The 20775-nt window shown below is 46.4% G+C and overlaps 1 protein-coding gene across 4 annotated transcripts in view; it reads left to right on the forward strand.

Annotated features, from left to right (window-relative positions):
• The window catches only part of POR (cytochrome p450 oxidoreductase), a 964880-nt gene that overhangs the window by 863257 nt on the left and 80848 nt on the right, over nucleotides 1-20775 (forward strand). For all 4 annotated transcript variants that reach the window (XM_069614934.1, XM_069614935.1, XM_069614933.1 and 1 more), the window contains one exon: nucleotides 4051-4136. In XM_069614934.1, the coding sequence (XP_069471035.1) occupies nucleotides 4051-4136 (86 nt within the window). The remainder of the gene's footprint in view (nucleotides 1-4050; nucleotides 4137-20775) is intronic.

The raw sequence follows: 20775 nt of genomic DNA on the forward strand, positions 1-20775 counted from the left end.
ACTCAGAGGCTCCAGTACATCGGAGCACTGCTCGACACGTCCCTAGGGCGGTGTATTCCTACCCAGGTGAGGGCTCATCACATTCAGCAGATGGTACACATGTTTCAACTTGCCCAGACTCTTCCAGCGTTCGAGTTCTTGAGACTGCTCGGCCTCATGGCATCCTGCATTCTTCTGGTGCCAGAGGCCAGGTTGTGGATGAGATCTTTGCAATGGGCACTCAAGCTCCAGTGGTCTGTCCTCCAGCAGGATGTCGGACCCTGTTCAGGTGCCGTCTTCGGTCGCCCAGGACCTTCTGTGGTGGGCCGACGAAAGGCAATCTGATGAAGGGGGGGCTCCATTTTGGCTGCCCTGGCTGGATGTGACGATCGTGACGGACGCGTCCCTCACGGGATGGGGAGCTCATGCCAACGAGTTGACAGTCAGCGGTCGTTGGTCTCCGTCGGAGTCCAGACTCCATATCAATCTGTTGGAGCTGAGGGCCGTCAGGGTAGCCCTTAAGGCTTTTCTGCCGACTGTGTGAGGAAAGAGTGTCCTGATCCTGACGGACAACATGGTGGCCATGCACTACCTCAACAAAAAGGGGGGGGGGGCGTGGGGTCACTTCCACTGTGCAGGGAGGCGATGCAGCTCTGGTTCTGGGCAATCCAGCAGGAAGTTTCGATCTCGGCAGTTCATCTGGCAGGAGACGAAAACGAGACGACGGACGCTCTGAGCAGGCAGAGCGCGATCTCTCACGAGTGGGAGTTGGCTCAGGAGATTCACCTGGGGATCTTTGCCCGTTGGGGGACCCCTCAAGTGGATCTCTTCGCCTCCAGTGTCAACCGGAAGTGCGAGAGATTCTGCTCGCAGGCATTTCCTCCAAACGGAGCCTTAGGAGACGCGTTCGTGGTGGAGTGGTCATTCCCACTGCTGTACGCATTTCCTCCAGTCCCCATCATCCCGCAAGTACTGCAGAGGTTCAGTTCCCGGATGATCCTCATTGCTCCGGCGTGGGCCCTTGACGACATCGTACCCGGACCTTCTCGACCTGTCCATCTGCCCTCCACGTCGTCTTCCCTACCGAGATGATCTGCTCTCACGGAAGGGGGTCAGGTTCTCCATCCAGAGGTCAGGTCCCTCAACCTTCACGCTTGGTTTCTGAAAGGTTGAGGTATAAGGATTGGGATCTCCCTGAAGAAGTGATGGAGGTGTTGCTTTCGGCCAGGAGGCCCGCAACAAAGTCCCTGTACCGTTGCCGTTGGAGAAAGTTCTACGACTGGTGCAGGGTTAAGAATGTGGATCCTTCTGCATGTGAAGTTCCCATGGTTCTGTCTTTTTTGCTTTCTTTGGCCCATAGGGGCCTTCAAGTGGGTACCATTAAAGGTTACCTGGCGGCGCTGTCCATATTTAAGCTCTGAGGAGTGTTCCTATTTTAAGATTCCTTTAATTTCTCAGTTTCTGAAAGGGCTCACTAATGTGTTCCCTCCATCACCTTTCCAGGTGCCCGGTTGGGATTTGAACCTTGTTCCCAAGTTTCTGATGGGTGCTCCGTTTGAGCCTTTGCATTCATGCCTTTTGAGTCTGTTAACTCTGAAAACTGTATTTTTAGTTGCGGTCACTTCCGCTCGCAGAGTGAGTTACAGGCACTTTCAGTTAAGCCACCCTTCACTGTGTTTCATAAGGACAGGATTGTCCTTTGGGTTTGTCCTTCTTTTATTCCGAAGGTGGTATCGGAATTTCATTTAGGACAGAAGGTTGTTCTTCCGGCATTTTATCCTCCTCCACATCCTGATAAGGAAGAGGAGAGGCTCCATAGGCTTCATCCTAGGAGAGCGTTAAGCTTTTATATTTCACACATGTCCTGGGTCAGAGTGGACGAGCAGCTCTTCATTGGTTACGCTGGAAAGCGTCTGGGACAGGCTGAGACGAAACAGACTGTCTCGCTGGATTATTTTGGCTATCTCCGAGTGTTACCGCTTGGCGGGTAAGGACCCACTGGTCGGCTTACGAGCCCATTCTACCAGGGGTATGGCTGCCTCTACTGCCCTGCGGAGGGGTGTTCCTATTCAAAACATCTGTGATGCAGCCACCTGGGCTTCAGTGCATACTTTTGTACGTCACTATTCCCTCGATTCCATCCGGGGGGCAGGATCTGGCCTTTGGCAAGGCGGTCCTTTACTCCGCAATTTGATTGGGCATGCTAAATTTCTGTTTTCTAAATTCTTTTCCCACCTCCTTGCATTGGTACTGCTTTGGGAGTCTGTCATAGATATGGAATACGTCGGAGGACCCAATCCCCTCGAAGAACAAGTTACTCTCTTACCTGATAACGTTCTTTCGATGGGATGGTCCAAAGGTGTATTCCATATCGCTCCCTCCCTACCTTCCCCGCTACAGAATTTCTTATGCGATTGCAGCTTATGTTTCCGCAAGGCTTTGTGTGTCAGACTGGCAGAAGACTGGTGGCACACGTTCTGGGAAAAAACTACAACTGAGGCTAAGGGCGTCGTGCGTCCTACTTATAACATCCAGTGACGTCGGCCATCGGAGGAGGTCCTCAGGACGCAGACGCCGAAGATTTTCCGAAGCAGCACAGCTGTGGTGATTACTGTCATAGATATGGAATACATCGTTGGACCATCCCATCGAAAGAACGTTACCAGGTAAGAGAGTAACTTCTTCTTTTAGAGGCTCAGGACAAGAGAACAGTAGATTATGCAACACCCTTGTGCAGCAAGTATGTGTCCTAGGACAATGGTGCCATAGCATAGATCACCGGAACGCTGTATGGGTCACCACTACTGCCATTGGATACTGGAATGGGATGTCATGGAGGGGTAATTGGGGGGGGTAGGCGGATAAAGGAGAATGCAGTAGGGGGAAACGAATGTCTGCAACATGTTCCAGTGCCCATAGAAACGGATCTAAAACAGAGGACAGCCACTCGAGAAAGGTAATTAATTCTGGGCAAACAGTGCTGTGTTGTGCCAGACAAATGGAACCGAAGAAAGTGAGTGTAAGTGGCGTAATGAACTATGCCGTGGAAGGAGGTGTAGAAATCTGCAAGCGAACAACACTAAAGTGAGAGCAATGTTCCAAAGTGTCAAAAGAAGTAGAGGACCAGTATGCATGAGTTTGTGGTGATGGGCAGTGTTGAGGAAATTTGACATGGGCCAGAAACAAAACCATTTGAATGGGACCGTAGCTGCTGAAACCAGATCAACAGGGGTTCTTGAGTCTGTTAGCTTCCAAATAACTGGTGATCCTATTGAATGCCATTATTTTCAGAATGTTTGCGTACTGCTGAAGGAGAGAGATGGGCCGATTGTGAGCAGAGCTATTCAGGTCCTAAGAGATCTTTTTTAATGATATGTATGGTAGTGGCTACTTGGAAGGAAAGACTTCATTAGTGCATTAGGAGAGATTAGTACGCAGTGGGTGATGCATCTTTGATCACTGATATGCAAAGAGAGCAGCATGTGGTGTTTACAACATGGCTAGTTAATACAATACAATAATTCACTTTTGTCTTTCCATTTTTTCACTTCTTTATTTTTTTTATGATATTGTTAAACTAAATGCGAGTGATATGTTGTTGTAGTTTGTCTTTGAAATGTATTGTTGCAGAACATATTTGAGACGCATGCTCTAATTATGTCTGCCCACTTACAAATGTACTTGGATGTTCTACCTTGATTGTTGCATATCCGGTACCAGAAGCTTTATGTAATAAAACCAATGTACAACAAAAAAGCTCTTTGTTCAACAAAACTGTGTATATATGTACAAATTAATCTGCACATAGTCTTAAAACCTAAGGGATCCTAAAATTAGACCATAAGGCTGGACACTTGTGATTTATAAAACACCACGATCATCTTGTTCTAAACAGCAACATACAGAATTGGCAGTATGTTCTAACTTTGTCTGACAGCTACCCTCTTTGTGATACATAGTTACTGCAATAAACCACTCCTATGAGATTGACAATGTTAAACTCTTTCCCATGTTGTCAACCTTGGAGCTTAACTTTCAGTGCATTTATCAAAATGTCTTTACGTTACTCAGGTTTATGTGCAGCATCTGCTGAAGAAGAATAAAGAAAACATCTGGAAATTAATCAATGAGGAAAATGCCCATATCTATGTCTGCGGGTGAGTACATGCCAAGATAGACCATCTCGACTTGCTCACCTTAGTCAAATCACATTAACATGTTTTGTTTCCTGTAGCCTTTTTGTATGTTTATAAAGATGTTCATAAAGAGAAAGACTAATAGAAATTATGTGGCTTTGTTCAAAGTTAAGCTAGCTTGTTAACCATTTATAGCAATTGAATGACCAGTCCCGTTTTTTTGCATCACATTTTGAATGTGACACTAAATTATCACATACACTTTCTTCCATATTAATGGAATATTTCCGCAGGAGGATGGGACTGGAGCCTTTTGTATCCACACAAAACCTTTAATTTAAATTAGAAACTGGAATGCATGCATGGGGCATATCTCTCTGTTCCTATATACTCAACTCTCCAGCTCCGCCTGCCAGTCCTTTCAACCATGTATTGAAAGAACTGGATGCCTGAAAGGTAGAGGTATTTTCTTAGTTTTATTCCTGCTGCCTCCTACCGGTCCCTGGTGCGGTCTTATGCCACAGCAAGCTTTTTTCACACCTTGTGGCTCGTAAACAAACTTTGCCTCAATGGAGCCATATGTACTGTGCATGGAGTGCTTCTGCCCAGATCACATAAGGGATCTTTGCACGTTCTGCGATGCTTGATCAAATCTGCTCACAAAAAAAGCTGTTTAGTGCTTTTAGAGATCTTCAGCGGAGTCCTCCGAGTCTAAGAATGTTTATCGAGGATAAGCCAAAGAGGAAATGTTAGGTGAGTCAGACTTTATCACAACACCCAAGGCCATGGATGGACAGATTTCAGCGTGTTCCTGGTCCCAGGAGAGTTCTCCAGGGACCTTTACTTGCTGGGCATTTGTCATAGTCCCTGAGGTTCTCCATGTGGAGCAAGTAATGGCCCTCAGGCTATTGGATTCCAAGAGCTTCGTACTAAAGTTAAGTCTGAGGTAGCGTTTATTCCTTTAGGCTGTTAATGTGGATAAGACTGAATGTCTCCCTCCTAATGTCTTCTAAGTGTGTGAGTTCCATGAAAGAATGGAAAGCCTGATGGAATTTATGAACATTTCAGTTCCTGTGCCTCCAACTTCTGAGGGAGGCATGTTTGCTTCTGTACTAGCCTGAGTCTCCACAGTATTGTGTGTTCACATTCAAAAGAATGTCATTGGGGAAGCCCGAAGGTTTTGGAAGAAGTCCCACTCTGCATAGTCAGTAAACTGCAGTACTGATCTAAGATATTGTCCTATGCTTTCTGTCAGGAAACCTACACAGGTGTTGTCGAGGTCAGCAAAACTGGGTGAAATATGAGCCAAATATAATACTCACACTGGGTGTGGTAATGCCTCACTTCCCAATGGCTTGCAAGCAGACCAGGATTCATTACATTTTCTTCTGTCCTTGGCCCTCAACTGTGAAAAGTCTGTCCATTGCATAGACTTTTGGGGCAGCATTTGATTTACCCATAGTATATATGTCAGGGATAGTAAGGTCCAAGGATTGTCATTGCTGCTAGTTGGCACTCTGCACTCTCTTAACTCTGGGGCACTTAATATCTTAATTCTCAGAGCCCCCTCACGACCACCCTGACTGCTCCTCTGCCCTCCTCGCTGGGCCTCTTTCCTGCTATCTTGGGGCCAACATGGCCATTTCATGCCTTCCTGTCTAAAGGATTACCCTCTGCTTCCCCTCAGCTGTTGGTCCATTGACTAGTTCCTCCTCTTTTTCCATTGCCTCTGTTATTACCACCTCAATTGGTAGCACCACCTCCTCCTTTGGTAGTATTACATCTTTCTTCTCCTTTGTGGTCGACACCTCTTCCAGTGTCTTCTCCCCCTCTCTGTTCCAGCACCTCCTCGTCGCTCCTCTTATTGCACTTCCAACACTGTCCCACCGCCCACTACAACTTTCTTCAAACAACCCACACTGAGTAACTGAGGCTCTCTGTATACTGTGTACAGCTCTTCCCCCCCCCCCACCACCCAGGTGGGACTTTCAGAGAGGGTCTACACCTGTGGCTAGTAATGGGGTGAGGACTGGGATTGGTTGTGTTCGGTGAGTGCACTTTTAGCTGCTTTTGGCTCATAGAGTTGGACTAACCCTATAACCATGCTGTCATTTTGGAGCCGAAAGTATCTCTCACAGGCAACATGCTCACTTTGGCAAAAGGACCGATGCCATGCAACATGGTTTTGATGCCCGGTGCATAAATTAGAAGCTGGAGGAGTTTGGCTTGAAGCGCTGTATATAACCAGTTCATATAGGAATTTGGAAGGTACATTGTTTTCATGACATGGGAACCCACGAAGGAAAGATTTTTGGAAATTCCGCCCCTAAGGGGGGTGTCCATTTTTTGATGATTTTTGAGGATACTGCAATCTCAAAAACCGAAGATGTTAAAGACATGAAAATTGGTATTTAGATTCTTCTCAAAAATATAGAAACGCATGTTTTACCATTTTCTGAAAATCCACTTATGGGAGGTGGCAAAGGGGGTTGAATTTGGCTGCTGTAATTAAGAAGATACTTATTTCGGAGGAGTCCAAATGGATTACAAAGTGATGACGCAGTCCACTGCCCCATTAAGTTCATGCACACTTTAAATCCTCCTGAACACAAACTTCTCAAAGTTGGAGCACCTCTGATATTATTGCAGAACCTCAACCCACCTCAGCACTGTAAAGGCACCAGATTGCAAGTGAAAGCTCTCCACAGAAATGTGATTGAGGCTACGGTGCTAACCAGTTCTGGCCAGGGGGGAGTCTGTGTTCATACCACGAATACCTCTTATGTCTTCAGAATATCCTTTTGAATTCAAAAGACTTCAGTTCCCCTTAAAGTTTTGTTTCACCATGACCATCAACAAATCTCAGTGGTAGACCTTAAATGTAGTGGGGATTGACCTAAGGGAAGACTGCTTCTCGCATGGGCAGTTTTACATGGCTGTTCCAGAATGAGCTCACCTAACTGTAATCCTAGCACCTGAAGGGAGAATCACTAATGTAGTTTACAAAGAAGTAATCGAATAGTTTTATTTGTAGATTGCAGATGCCAAATAAGTAATTTTCATTTTTTTATCTATCTCATTGTCTGTTTGTGTCTATAAAGAAAGTTGAGATCAGGAATGTAAGAAAGCCTAAAACAGCAGTAGACCAGTTATGGGCAAATACGTATATATAGTGTAGCTACTAATTAGCAAAGTGATCACACCTCAGTTCTAGTAAAAAACTCTTTTAATCAATAAATATTAAAAAAACATCATGAATATACACAACATACAAAACTATTCATAAAAGTGAAAATACACAGTTCACTTCTTACTCTAAAAAAAAAAAAAAAAAGTGCAATCTATAGAGAAACTAAGTTGCTAAGTAGTGGCGCTGGTCCAATCAGATTACTCATATTTTCATAAGCAGGTCTTAAAAGTAATACCAAATTCCTACGAGATATATCTCCAATGTAGTGTCAGCGGTTTCCTACAAGAATCATGGTGATGTTCTCATGGCATGCTCTACATGTTTCAGTCCTTGAAATTCCTAAACTAAAAAGTGGTGAACCTTCTTCAGGAGCTGTTACAAATTAGGTCCCCTATTTTCCAGAGTTCTCTGAATAGAACCCCTGGTTAAATCTCAAAGAGAACGCCCATATATATAGCGATATTGGCTTCTGGTCAGTCCACTATAGGTTATCTCGTGCTGACTGTGGTGAAGTTCTTACTATTAAAGTGTAGGTAAAGATCCTCAACCGTCTGGTGGTTGTGCACCTTTGACTTGTCTGTGGTCGTAGTAGAGGTTGAATAGCCATAACGCTTTCTATGGTCTAGGAGCCTGTACTTCTCTTCTCAACTAATCCGCTGTGGGCTAGGGAATACTCCGCGTTACTCCTGTCAATCGATCAGTGGCACAGCTTCAGCAGTGGCGTTAGCTGCTCAGTCTGAACGCCTACAAAGCGTTAGGTGGGTTTGCGTACAATTTAATGCACTTTCTCCACCCGCATTGGGGCTGGTAATGCTGTGATCGGTGTTGATTTGATTACAGGACGAAAACATTTCTGAACGCACATCAATGGAACTACTATCTTTGTTTTGTAGCCAATTTTCCCCGACTAACGTCTGAAATAGCATTACTTATTACGTTAAGACATCAACCTGTAAATTATATTTCATACAGTATGAACAAAAATCTCATGTCTTTTAAAAACATTTGTACCAATTCCCAAAATTCACACGAGCGAAGCTGCAGACAACAGCTAGTCATCAATAATTCAAACTAATTAATTTGTTATTTGGATGTTTTCCCTGGTGGTTGCCTGTGCCGAGCGGGGGCTTTTACGTTTACAGCATGTGAATTAAGTGCTGGAAACACTGGACAAGCTTGTTTCGGTTTTCACATTGAATGGGAACATTATATCTAACTCTGAAATTTCTTCTGTGTTCCATGTGAAGCTGCAACCGTATTAATCTAAATATCGCTACCATTGTCCAGTGAAGGGAAAGGTGCCTTTTTCTTTGTTGGAGAAGGACTCCACACCACCAGGATAGGTCTGTCCAGTGGCATTGTGATTGTCCGATGTGACTGGGACCAAGGTAGTGTGACCAGCGGTTTCTTACCATAACGCCCTTGGGACCAACCGCCACTGACTCAGATGCCACCCTGCCCCACCTTGGGCGGCCCCCAAGTCAGGCTTAGAACTTAATCAAAGATTGTCTAGCTTTCTTCCTTCAGACTGTTATTAGTGGTAGTCGCAGGCATCTACTAGAAAGTCAGCAAGTCACTCTTCCACCACTTTTCTTTTGAGCAAGGAGTATAATCTTTTGAATTTTCTGAATTGCATGGTTCACCAAAATGCGGCATTACAGCTCTGCCAAGGCAATGTGGACAACATTAAGCCAGCCAGTAAGCAATAATTATGGGATATAATGGCAGTCTGAGGCACTTCTCCCTGGGGAGTATCAGGCAGCCTTCAGATCAGGCATAATGGAGGCAAAGCAGATAGCTTTGGATATGATTGAAACCGCTGTCCATCATATTTATAATGCAGTTTGGGACATGTGCTTAGCCTCCCGCGCCAGGGCAGCTGCTTGGATGAGGGATGGACTTGATATTTGTATTTCTTTGTAGCATATGCATTGAACTGTATATCCGCAATTTCTTGTGAACAGGCCTTTACATCTGATACTTCCAGAACACTGAAGAATGAGGACAGTCTTGTATGTTTTCATATGAACAGCCATCAACGTCATGCATTTAAACAAATCATTTTGAAAACCTGGCAGATTGTAAAATCTTGCAAAAAATTAAGTTAGCCTCCATTACTGTTATACCACCTGAATTCACTCGTACAAGTCGGAGCAGACATTTTATTAAGCATGTTTGCCCACTGACAAAGACTAGTTTCCGTGCCTTTTGCGTGTATTGTGCAATGTTTCTAAAGATGGTGTTCCTCTTCTGCACACCCAACATAGGGTAAATACATTAAATTAAGGCAGTTCACTAGGTTTGTTACTTTAGTTACAGTTCACGCCATCGTCTGCTCCCAGTCTATGGTAGATGGGTGAAACAAGCAGAACTGTAAAAACTCTATTAATTAAACACAAGTCCAGTATCTGTAACCAAAATGTGAATCCTTCCATAGCAAGACATTTTTTCTCTCAAGAATATACACTAACTCACTACACTGTAGAATTCTCGAACACATTCCTGCCCTATCAAGAAGACTAGATCAAGAGCAATGCTTAAAGGAATGCGAAATGTATTGGGTGTTTTTTAAGAACCTGGGTTGCACGTGGTCTAAAGTGGGATTTCTTATGGGACTGTTTTTGTAAATAAACATGGTTCCAGAAGAGTTGTTTATGACCTTTAAAATTGGTGAGAATACAGCCATACATTTATTTTGTTAGAATATTTTTTCATTTCCACTAACATTTCTCAGTATTTAAAGTAGCCTGTTTTCGAGCAAGGGCCACCGCTCTGCTCCCTGAGCTGGAGCATTTGGAAGTTCCTCTTTGCTTTTCTTTTCATCTAACAGTCACAACTACGTTATTAAATATGTGTTTAAACCATGCCATAAGTTAATACAGTATGCCTTCTGAAAGCATGCATTTCTTATTTTTCTTGTTCTAACGGGATTTTTCCCAAAATGTTGTAACATGGGAACTTTTGGAGACTGGATTTGCAGAACTTCGATATTCTCACATGGTTGCTATTCACTTAAACAGTTGAAACTACGACTCTTATTTGAACGTTTGTGATTTACACAATAGAGATTAAGCAGCCTTTGCTGTATTAGGACGAAACCCTTCTGCGCATTTAAGAGTGCTTGGGAAGTTTCATTACCTTGATATATTCTACCAGCTGGTGGCGCAAAGATTCATGCAAGATGTTCAAAAATATTATATTTACCATTGGGCATCCAGGAGCTTTTTCATCCTAGCGTCTACAAAGAGCGCACTAAGAAAATGACCTTGAAACAGTTGGCAAAATCATTGAACTGTTTTCTGTGGCTGTGAAAGCAACAGCTGTCTTATGAGGCTTCCTGGGAATCATAGACCTCAGCAGTAGAAGCAGCTAGAACACAATCCTGAGATTTCTCTTCCCAGGCCTCCGGCTCACACCCCAAGGGGAAACAGCCTTGCCAAGGAGAACATGGTGCCTTTTGAAGGCAGTCTTTCGAAGGGATTGTGTCCTCCGACGTATTCCTTATCTTAGATATAAATCCTTCAGCTTTGCTGGCCTCGGAAAATTTTTTTTTTTTTTTCGCCAGAGGGCGCTGCGCGTCGATGATCGCCGAGTCGATGACCCTCGACGGCCTCCGTGCCGACGTCGACGTCATCCTGCCTATAAAGGCCGCGCGCAGCGTCCGTTGCTCAGTTCCGTTTTTCCGCGCTTCGTTGTGCCTCGGAACACCGTTGCTCAGTTCTCGTCAAGATAACGTATATAATAACTACTATTTACCTCGATATCGATGGCATCCTCCTCCGACCCGACGACCCCTCGGTCCGGTTTCAAAAAGTGCCGAGACTGCGGGAAGAAAATGTCGTTGACGGACCCTCACAGGGTCTGTTTGTGGTGTCTGGGAATCACGCACCAGAGTTCGGAGTGTGAGGAATGCCTTTCCATGACGGCGAAAGCCTTGAAGGAGCGTAGGGGGAAGCTCGAGAGAGGTAGGTCAACTTTAACTTCCTCGAAAGCTTCTTCGGTAGAGTCGAGACGTTCGTCTCCTCACCATAAAAAACACTCTCGATCTAGATCACGAAGTGGCTCCCACCACTCGTCGACATCGAGACACTCGAAGAAGAGACGTAGGAGATCCCCTTCGTCATCTTCGTCGAGTTCTCCTGAGAGAGTTCATTGCCCCACAAAACGCAGCTCGCAAGCTGAGTGGGAGGAATTCAGGAAAAAGATGCTAAGCGTCTTCGAGAAAGCGGCCTCGTCCCCCTCGAAGACAGCTGAGGGTGATACCCCGGGTAAAAAACCCAAAAAATCTAAACGCCGCGAGTCGCAGTACCCGGCGGAAAAGTCAACCCGAAAGCGCCTCGAGCCATCGGGAGATAAAGCATCATCGACGCCATCGTCGAAAACTCCTTCGAAACAGAGGTCGGCGCCATCGACGCCGTTGTCGAAGGATTCATCGGCGCATCAGTCGATCGAGTCGACGCCGACGTCGACGCCGATATCGACGCCGGTGAAGGAAAGAACCACGGCTACTCCACAGCCAACGGTTAGACAAAAGACCTCCGACTCGACGCCGAGAACGTCGACGTCGTTCTCGAGCAAGACTCCGATCCTTTCGAGTTCTTCGAGGCCTAGTACACATTTCTCGACGCTTTTCACGGCGCCTTCGAGTACTTTCACGTCGGTGTCGACGACATCGACGTTTTCAAGGCCTGTGATGATGGCTCCTTCTGCATTGGAAATGGGGTTTATACCATTCCAAAAACCAATGTATCCCCCTTTAACCTCGATTTTTGAGGAAAGGGAGGATTCAGACCAAGATATTGATTTACAGAGGACCACATCACCAGAGCCAGAGACTTTCGCCTCTGAGGAAGGAAGATTAAAAAATCTTCAGGATGCACTTCAGGAAGCTAGTGGCTTGGACACTTCTCCTGAAGCAGAATTTATCAAACCAGACCCAGGAGAACATGCGGAGACTCCATATAGAGCTCTGATGTCTAGAATCATAGAATTTATGGGTTGGTCTGCACCTTCTCCTGCCTTTCAGCAGGATGATCTCACTGACATACTGGACAAGGGCCCACAGGAGGATCCTGTGGTTCCATTTCACTCTGCTCTACAGAGAAGGATTTTGACAAACTGGGAAACGCCAGAAATTATCCCGGCAGTAAATAAAAAACTGTCAACAAAATACAGGGTGGCTAGTTCTGACCCTGAATATTTGTCAAAACACCCTACTCCTGAGAGCTTGGTTGTACAGGCTGCAACCTCATCAGGCAGCACATCTGCATACCCCACTGCTCCGCAGGATAGGGATGACAAAAAATATGATGCCATGGCTAAGAAGGTTTTTTCTGCCTGTAGCATGGCGTTAAAGTCTATTAACGCGACCTGTACGCTCGCTAGGTTCAGCCACACCCTTTGGGAGTGCGCTTCATCAGCGGCTGACTGCCTCCAAGAAGGAGAGGAAAGGGACGCATTTTTAAACATCATCAGGGATGGTAAAGATGCGATGTGCGAGACCCTACAAACTGGCCTAGATTCTGCTGACAGTATCAGCAGGGCCATGGCGGCAAGTACCACAATCCGCAGGCATGCGTGGTTGAGGAAGTCTGGTTTTGCCTCTGACGTGCAGACCAGGCTTTTGAATATGCCCTTTGACGGTTCTACCCTCTTTGGAAAGAAGGCGGATGACAGTTTGGAGAAACTGCAAACGTCCAAGGCAGCAGCCAAGTCATTGGGAGCTGCTATCCGTCAGAATACCTTTCGTCCTTCGGGATCATCGTGGAGAGGACGGTCCTTTCGTTACTATTCCTCATATGGAAGGGGCAGGGGACGACCGGCTCAAAGAGGCCAAGGAAGATTTACCCGTGGTGGACGGGGTAGGGGAAAGAAAGCCGCACCCGCAGGAGCAGGAGCCACTTTACCTTCGGCAACTGCATCAGCCGCTTCAAAACCACTCTGAGGTCTCCCCTCACAGAACACCAGTAGGGGGCAGGTTAACTCACCATCTGACGGAATGGCAGGCTATTACGTCAGATGCTTGGGCTCTGGAGACAGTAGCCCAAGGTTACTGCCTGCCCTTCCTACATATCCCTCAGAGTCATCCACCGGGGAACAACCCTTTGAAGCTTCCAGATCCGCTCCTCTTGCAGGAGGTTTTAGACCTGCTAGAGAAAGGTGCCATAGAACTGGTACCTGTAGCGGAAAGGAACAAGGGTTGGTACTCCCCCTACTTCATAATACCGAAGAAGGACGGAGGACTGAGACCCATCTTAGACTTACGGGAATTGAACAAATTCCTCCGAAAGGACAAGTTCAAGATGGTGACTCTCTCTCAGATCCTTCAGGCCCTCCAGCTTCAGGACTGGTTGGTATCTCTAGACCTCCAGGACGCTTATTTCCATGTGCCGATCCATCCCAGGCACAGGAGATACCTGAGGTTCGCAATTGGCAGCTCTCATTATCAATTTCGAGTTCTGCCATTTGGGCTAACCTCCGCCCCGAGGGTCTTTACCAAGCTAATGTCGGTTGTGGCTGCAAGTCTAAGGAGGGAAGGGATTCATGTCTACCCTTACCTAGACGATTGGTTGATCAGAGCTGTATCTTCGGAACAGGCTCAGAGACAACTAGATTATGTTTGCCACTTCCTTCACAAGCTGGGCTTCTCCCTCAATTTAAAGAAGTCACAGATGATACCATCACAGAGACTCCAATTCATTGGAGCAGTCCTGGACACTTCCCTGGGAAAAGCCTTGCCACCAGAGGTGAGGGCTCGAGATATTCTGCAGATGGTCATCAGATTTCAGAATGCCCAATATCTCCCAGCCTACGACTTTCTGAGGTTGCTAGGCCTCATGGCATCCTGCATATTCCTCGTGCCGGAGGCTCGCCTGAGAATGAGATCCCTCCAGTGGGCACTGAGAACTCAGTGGTCACAGTTCTCAGGAAGGATGACAGATCTCCTTCGGATCCCGGTCAAAGTAGCCCGAGACCTTCAGTGGTGGGCCTGTCGGGAGAACATCCTGAAAGGAGAAATGTTTTGGCAACCATGGCCGGAGATAACAGTAGTCACGGATGCCTCACTCACGGGGTGGGGAGCTCACGCCAACGACTTGACCATCAGCGGTCGTTGGTCTCCATCGGAGTCCAGACTACATATCAACCTGTTGGAGCTGAGAGCCATCAGACTAGCGCTGAAGGCTTTTCTGCCGTCTGTACGGGGAAGAAACGTCCTAATAATGACGGACAATACAGTGGCCATGCACTACCTCAACAAAAGAGGAGGCGTAGGCTCACTACCACTGTGCAGAGAGGCGATGCAGCTCTGGTTTTGGGCAATTCAGGAAGGAATCTCTCTATCGGCAATTCACCTAGCCGGAGAGAAGAACTTGACAGCGGACGCTCTGAGCAGGCAGAGCACAGTCTCTCACGAGTGGGAGATAGCTCAGGAAGTCCTTCAAGAGATCTTCGCCCTTTGGGGAACCCCTCAAGTGGATCTGTTCGCCACCAGTATCAACAGGAAGTGCGACAGATTTTGCTCAAGGGAATTTCCCCCGAGAGGAGCTCTAGGAGATGCGTTCGTAGTGGACTGGGAGTTCCCACTTCTGTACGCGTTCCCTCCGGTCCCTGTCATTCCTCAAATGATCAGGAGGTTGAGAAGGTTTCGGAAGACCATGATCCTAATTGCCCCGGATTGGGCCAGGAGAACGTGGTACCCGGACCTTCTAGACATGTCCATCTGCCCTCCAATTCGACTGCCATACAGAGAGGATCTTCTCTCGCAGAAGGAAGGTCAGGTTCTCCATCCAGCCATCAAGACCCTCAACCTTCACGCTTGGTGTCTGAAAGGTTGAGGTACAAGGATTGGGACCTTCCGGATGATGTTATGGAGGTGTTGCTTTCGGCCAGAAGGCCGGCAACTAAAACTCTATACCGCTGCCGTTGGAACAAATTTTGCAGCTGGTGCAGAGAAAAGAATATTGAACCCTTTTCTTGTGGTACACCTATGGTGTTGTCATTCTTACTTTACCTGGCTAATTCAGGCCTACAGGTTGGCACAATTAAGGGCTATCTCGCAGCGCTATCAATCTTTAAGCGCACTGCAGAGGAGCCTTCATACTTCAAAATTCCATTGGTAATACAATACCTAAAAGGATTAACTAATGTTTATCCCCCGAAACCTTTTCAAGTTCCCTTATGGGATTTAAACCTAATTTTAAACTTCCTAAAGGGTGCCCCTTTTGAACCACTACACTCTTGTTCATTGAAGCTTCTCACCCTCAAAACTGTTTTGCTAATAGCATTGACATCTGCTAGAAGGGTTAGCGAGTTGCAAGCCTTATCGTGTAAACCTCCACATACAATCTTTTACAAGGACAAAGTTGTTCTTCAGGTGAAGCCTAACTTCCTCCCGAAGGTAGTCTCGGAGTTTCACATCACTCAGAAGATTATATTACCTTCTTTCTACCCTCCTCCTCATCCGGGGAAGGAGGAAGAGAGACTGCACAGGCTGGACCCTAAGCGAGCCTTGAGCTTCTATATCAGCAGATTGGCTAAGATCAGACAAGCAGACCAACTCTTTGTAGGTTATGCAGGACATAAGTTGGGCCTTCCAATAACAAAACAAACCATCTCCAGATGGATTATTTTAGCCATTCTGGAATGCTACAAATTGGCAGGAAAGGAGCCTCCTCAAAATCTAAGGGCTCATTCTACCAGGGGTATCGCAACATCCTCAGCCCTTCAAAGAGGGGTGCCAATTCGAGATATATGTGCGGCTGCCACATGGTCGTCCGCACATACATTTACCAAATTCTATAGCCTGGATTCCTCCTCTAGTCAAGAAACTAGATTCGGCAAGGCTGTGTTACACTCTGTCCATTCTGGAAGGGTAACATAACTTTTATTACTCCCGCCTCCAGTCACAATACCACTGCTATGGGAGTCTATCTAAGATAAGGAATACGTCGGAGGACACAATCCCTTCGAAGAACTAGTTACTCTTACCTTGTAACGTTCTTTCGATGGGATGTTCCTCCGACGTATTCCTTATCGACCCTCCCATCCATCCCCGCAGTATGACTTCCTGTGGGTTTGCAGCCTATGCTCCTTCAAGGTGATTAGTCTAATCCAAAAACATTACTGGGGACTACAAAACGGAACTGAGCAACGGACGCTGCGCGCGGCCTTTATAGGCAGGATGACGTCGACGTCGGCACGGAGGCCGTCGAGGGTCATCGACTCGGCGATCATCGACGCGCAGCGCCCTCTGGCGAAAAAAAAAAAAAAATTTTCCGAGGCCAGCAAAGCTGAAGGATTTATATCTAAGATAAGGAATACGTCGGAGGAACATCCCATCGAAAGAACGTTACAAGGTAAGAGTAACTAGTTCTTCTGTATGCTCACATGTGTAAACTACCTTTAAAAGACCCCTGGATAATATCAGTTATTTGCAATGGATTCTACCTTCCAATTTCATTCCAGCACCCCACCCTCCTTGCTCCAGATGGAGAGCAATGTTAGTGTGGTGCAAAACATCTTTTTATTTATTTCGATTTCCGAACACCAAACTTGCGGGCGTTCAAGGTAAGAGTGTGTGTGTGTGTGTGTGTGTGTGTGTGTGTGTGTGTGTGTGTGTGTGTGTGTGTGTGTGTGTGTGTGTGTGTGTGTGTGTGTGTGTGTGTGTGTGTGTGTGTGTGTGTGTGTGTGTGTGTGTGTGTGTGTGTGTGTGTGTGTGTGTGTGTGTGTGTGTGTGTGTGTGTGTGTGTGTGTGTGTGTGTGTGTGTGTGTGTGTGTGTGTGTGTGTGTGTGTGTGTGTGTGTGTGTGTGTGTGTGTGTGTGTGTGTGTGTGTGTGTGTGTGTGTGTGTGTGTGTTGAGGGTAATGTATGTAGCGGAAGGCAGGGGGAAAGTGTAAATGTGTTTGGGGTCGAGGAAGAGTGTTTTTTGCGTGGAAGAGAGGGGGCAGGTGTGTTTCTGTTTTTGCTCTGTGGGGGGTTGGAAGGAATGCATTTGGTGCGAAGGGCGGGGGAGCAAAGAGGAGTTCGAGGGGTGAAACTCTTTGATTTTAAAGGCCGGGGATCGGTTTTGGAGGCGGCAGTTTGAGTGGGTGGGGGGGGGGGGGTGAGGCGGCGCTATAAAACCCCCTGAAATAGTGATTCAGCATTTTGGAAGCTGCACAAAATCGTCTGGAAAAAGAAAATCATACTTTTTTGTATGTAGCCTTCAAAAAGACAGAATAATCACATGGAACTGCAATGTTCTGTGGCAGGGAACCTGCTTGCAATGAGAGCATTAGAATAGTTCTGACTGCAGAGAGCTGGAGTGGCTTCTTTTCCCTGTTTTTCAGAATTTACGAAGAACCAGGCTGGCCTGCGTACATCTTGGTCCTTTCACTCCTAAACCTTTTCCTCCCTCTGGAAAAGTTATGATCACACCAGTGACAATTCAATCATCCCTACTTGAAGATTGGCTGGCTTGGTGCAGTGAATCTGAAAGATGCATGCATGTTCCCATTTGGGCCCCACATTGAAAATTCCTGTGGTTCTCCTTGGGGGGAGAGGTGCAGGGGGTACCAATTCCAGTACAGTTCTCCCTTTTAACCTAAATTCGTCCCCACGAGTTTTCACCAAGTTAAACTGGCCTTGTATCTTCGGCTAAGTGGTGTATTTGTATTTATTTGAAGACCAGGGATGTCAATTTCGTACAGCAATGCCTAACAATAACATATGTGCAAGAGGGAGTAGGCTTTCCCACGAATGGTGCCTGTACAATAGCACAAAGATGAGAACAAGTGGTGAGCTGGTTTATGAGGGTGTAACTAAAAAAGCAGAAGGGGGAATATGTATATATTTCTGAGGCTTGTGGAATATGCTTAGATCACTTGCTATGCATATGCTGACATCTAGTGGAAGCTGCGGAGTATTACAGTTGTTTTCGAAACTGACGTTGACGGGGCGTGCCAGTAATCCTATTCCTAATGTGACGTCCACTGTACCCATGGTGCTACATGCGTCGGTCAATCAGATCGTCTTTTTTTTTTTTCGCCATCATTGTCGGACGCTGAAAGCGGAGTTCCTTCTGGCTAACGCCATTTTTATTCTAATTAGAGCTAGTTGCTCTTACTTTCCTTTTCTTAGCCGATTCCCTACAATACCTACGGCGACGACTTCGAGGACTACCTTCGTCGACTGCAGAACTCACCTCAACGAACCTTCTCTAATGACCTCCGAAGACCGCTTCGGCCTTCACAGTAGGGAGAGTGGGGGGTGGTTTTACATTTCTTAGACCCCTAAGAAAATGCATATTTCCCCTTCTTCCCGGTTTATTCGGCAAGCTGCCTTTCCCCCACAAAATGGAAAATGACACCATTTTACATTTTTTCATACTTGCAATCGAAAACTTCCCTGGAAAGACTTACACTGCGTGTGCAACCTTTGTCTTCCAAAGAACCATAACGAGGGCCACTGCAAATCTTGTTAGCTCTTTAAACCCAAGACCTTAAAGGACCGAACCACAAAGCGCTGGGCCCACCACGCAATGCTGGCCAACGCCGCCATGGATGTTGAGGGTGCCTCCAGTGATGACAGCATCAGCGTCTTTAGTGAGGACAAGGGCGAACGGGATGCTCAGGCAGGCCAGCAGCTCTGTTATGGGGACATCACCAGGTGGCACTGGCACAGACAAACCCACACTAAACACAAAACCCATGGCAACAAGTCGACTTCCACACCGACTGGAAGGCAACGCACATCGTCAAGGGAGAGGTCCAGTTCCCTGTCCTCTGGGCAATCGCGCTCGCCTCGCAACAGGCCCCGAAAATCAAATGAAAAACCTGGTTCTGAAAGACCAAATCCATGCACGTTGATGACCGGACCGGACACCCTACTTAAAGGTCGGACTTCGAAACACCACAAGTCCAAGCAGTGGAGTAACTTTGTTGAAAATGTTAGGGGGGGGGGGACATGACACCTGAAGAAAAGGTGCCCCAGCCAAATGAATGGGGACAAAATGATATGCCATGAAAGTTGGGGCGGGGACCAAACACCCCTGTTGCCCCCCCCCCTTAAAATTACACCCATGAGTCCAAGGACCACAAGTCGTCTAAGCTAAAGGGGACTATTACCCAGGGGGAGGGAACCATTACAGGGGCCATGAGGCACAAGACGCACTGCACCTGAGCCAACTCCCACTCCTCTTACTCCAGCTGTTGTTCCACCACCTATGCTACCCCATGACATTTATTTTCGTTAACGCACAATCTCCACTGGTCACTGTCATCGGATCAGCACTAACTATCTGACTGATTTACTCACTGATACCTCCCACTAGTTTCCCAACTGGACCTAGACTCACCACATGGGCACTGACGCATATGGCTACCTTACGTTAAGTAACCCTTACCATGGCCACCCTCCTCCCTTTATTCAATACCATAACACCTACCAGGTGCCTGTTTCCACTGAAGCCTACTCCCCCTTGGCCCAGCTCCAATGTCACGACCACTGACTATGCTCCTGCTCAATTGACCTTCCTTTATGCATCCCCAGACATACCTACCTCACCTTCCCCACTTAGCACCAGGAACTATAGATTAGGTTCACGCTTCAATTGCACCAAGTTGCTCACCCGACCTCACTCACCTCCTGTTAAACACAAGCACGTCAGTACCATGGTTTCTGACCAGCCCAAACAGTCTACCCTAATCATGTCGCCTCAACCTACCAGATCATTAGATATCTCAGAGCCCACCCTAATGTACCAACTATTAAAGGAGCACTCATTAACGCCAGGTCTCTAACAGCTCATGCCCTTGAAGTCTCAGACCTTATCGCAAATAACCAACTAGACTTCTTGGCAATAACAGAAACTTGGTTACACCTTGCTGCAGAGCCTACACTCTCCCTAGCCCTCCTTGAGAACTACACTATCATCAACGCAGACAGAGACACTGGTAGAAACCCAGAGTAGATTCAAAAGACATGGAGTTCTACCCAATAGCGGAATGATAAAGAAATCTGGACAATTTCTCAAAATTATATGAACGATTGGATTTTGTTATGAGAGACGAATTAGTGACCAGATTCTGGTCATAACGCATTGCTTTATTCATGCTCTTTTGGTTTTGCTAATTGCTTGCTGATGTGCCTAAAATGATGTTGTTTCAGACCTTTTCAACTTTCTTTCAACTTTCTTTTTTTCTATTTCCCTATACTTCTGATTCTGAATTTAGGCTTTTTGATGTACCATTGCCTATGTGACAGTTGGTTGTATTTAGAAATTGTTATTTCAGATAAGTTTAACTAAAGCATAAATAAACATGTGAAATTCTTTTTGTACTTTGTACATACACGCTGGATGTGGAGCATAGTGTTTCTGCTCCCATATACTTGAGAGCTTAGTGTTATTTAACAACACATCAATGGCATGCCATTAGGTAGAGAGCCACCACTAGGACACTAGACTAGGCAGCAAGCAGATGCACCTAGCAA

Source organism: Ambystoma mexicanum, chromosome 9, assembly GCF_040938575.1.
Source record: "Ambystoma mexicanum isolate Mex_15411 chromosome 9, UKY_AmexF1_1, whole genome shotgun sequence".
NCBI lineage: Eukaryota > Metazoa > Chordata > Amphibia > Caudata > Ambystomatidae > Ambystoma > Ambystoma mexicanum.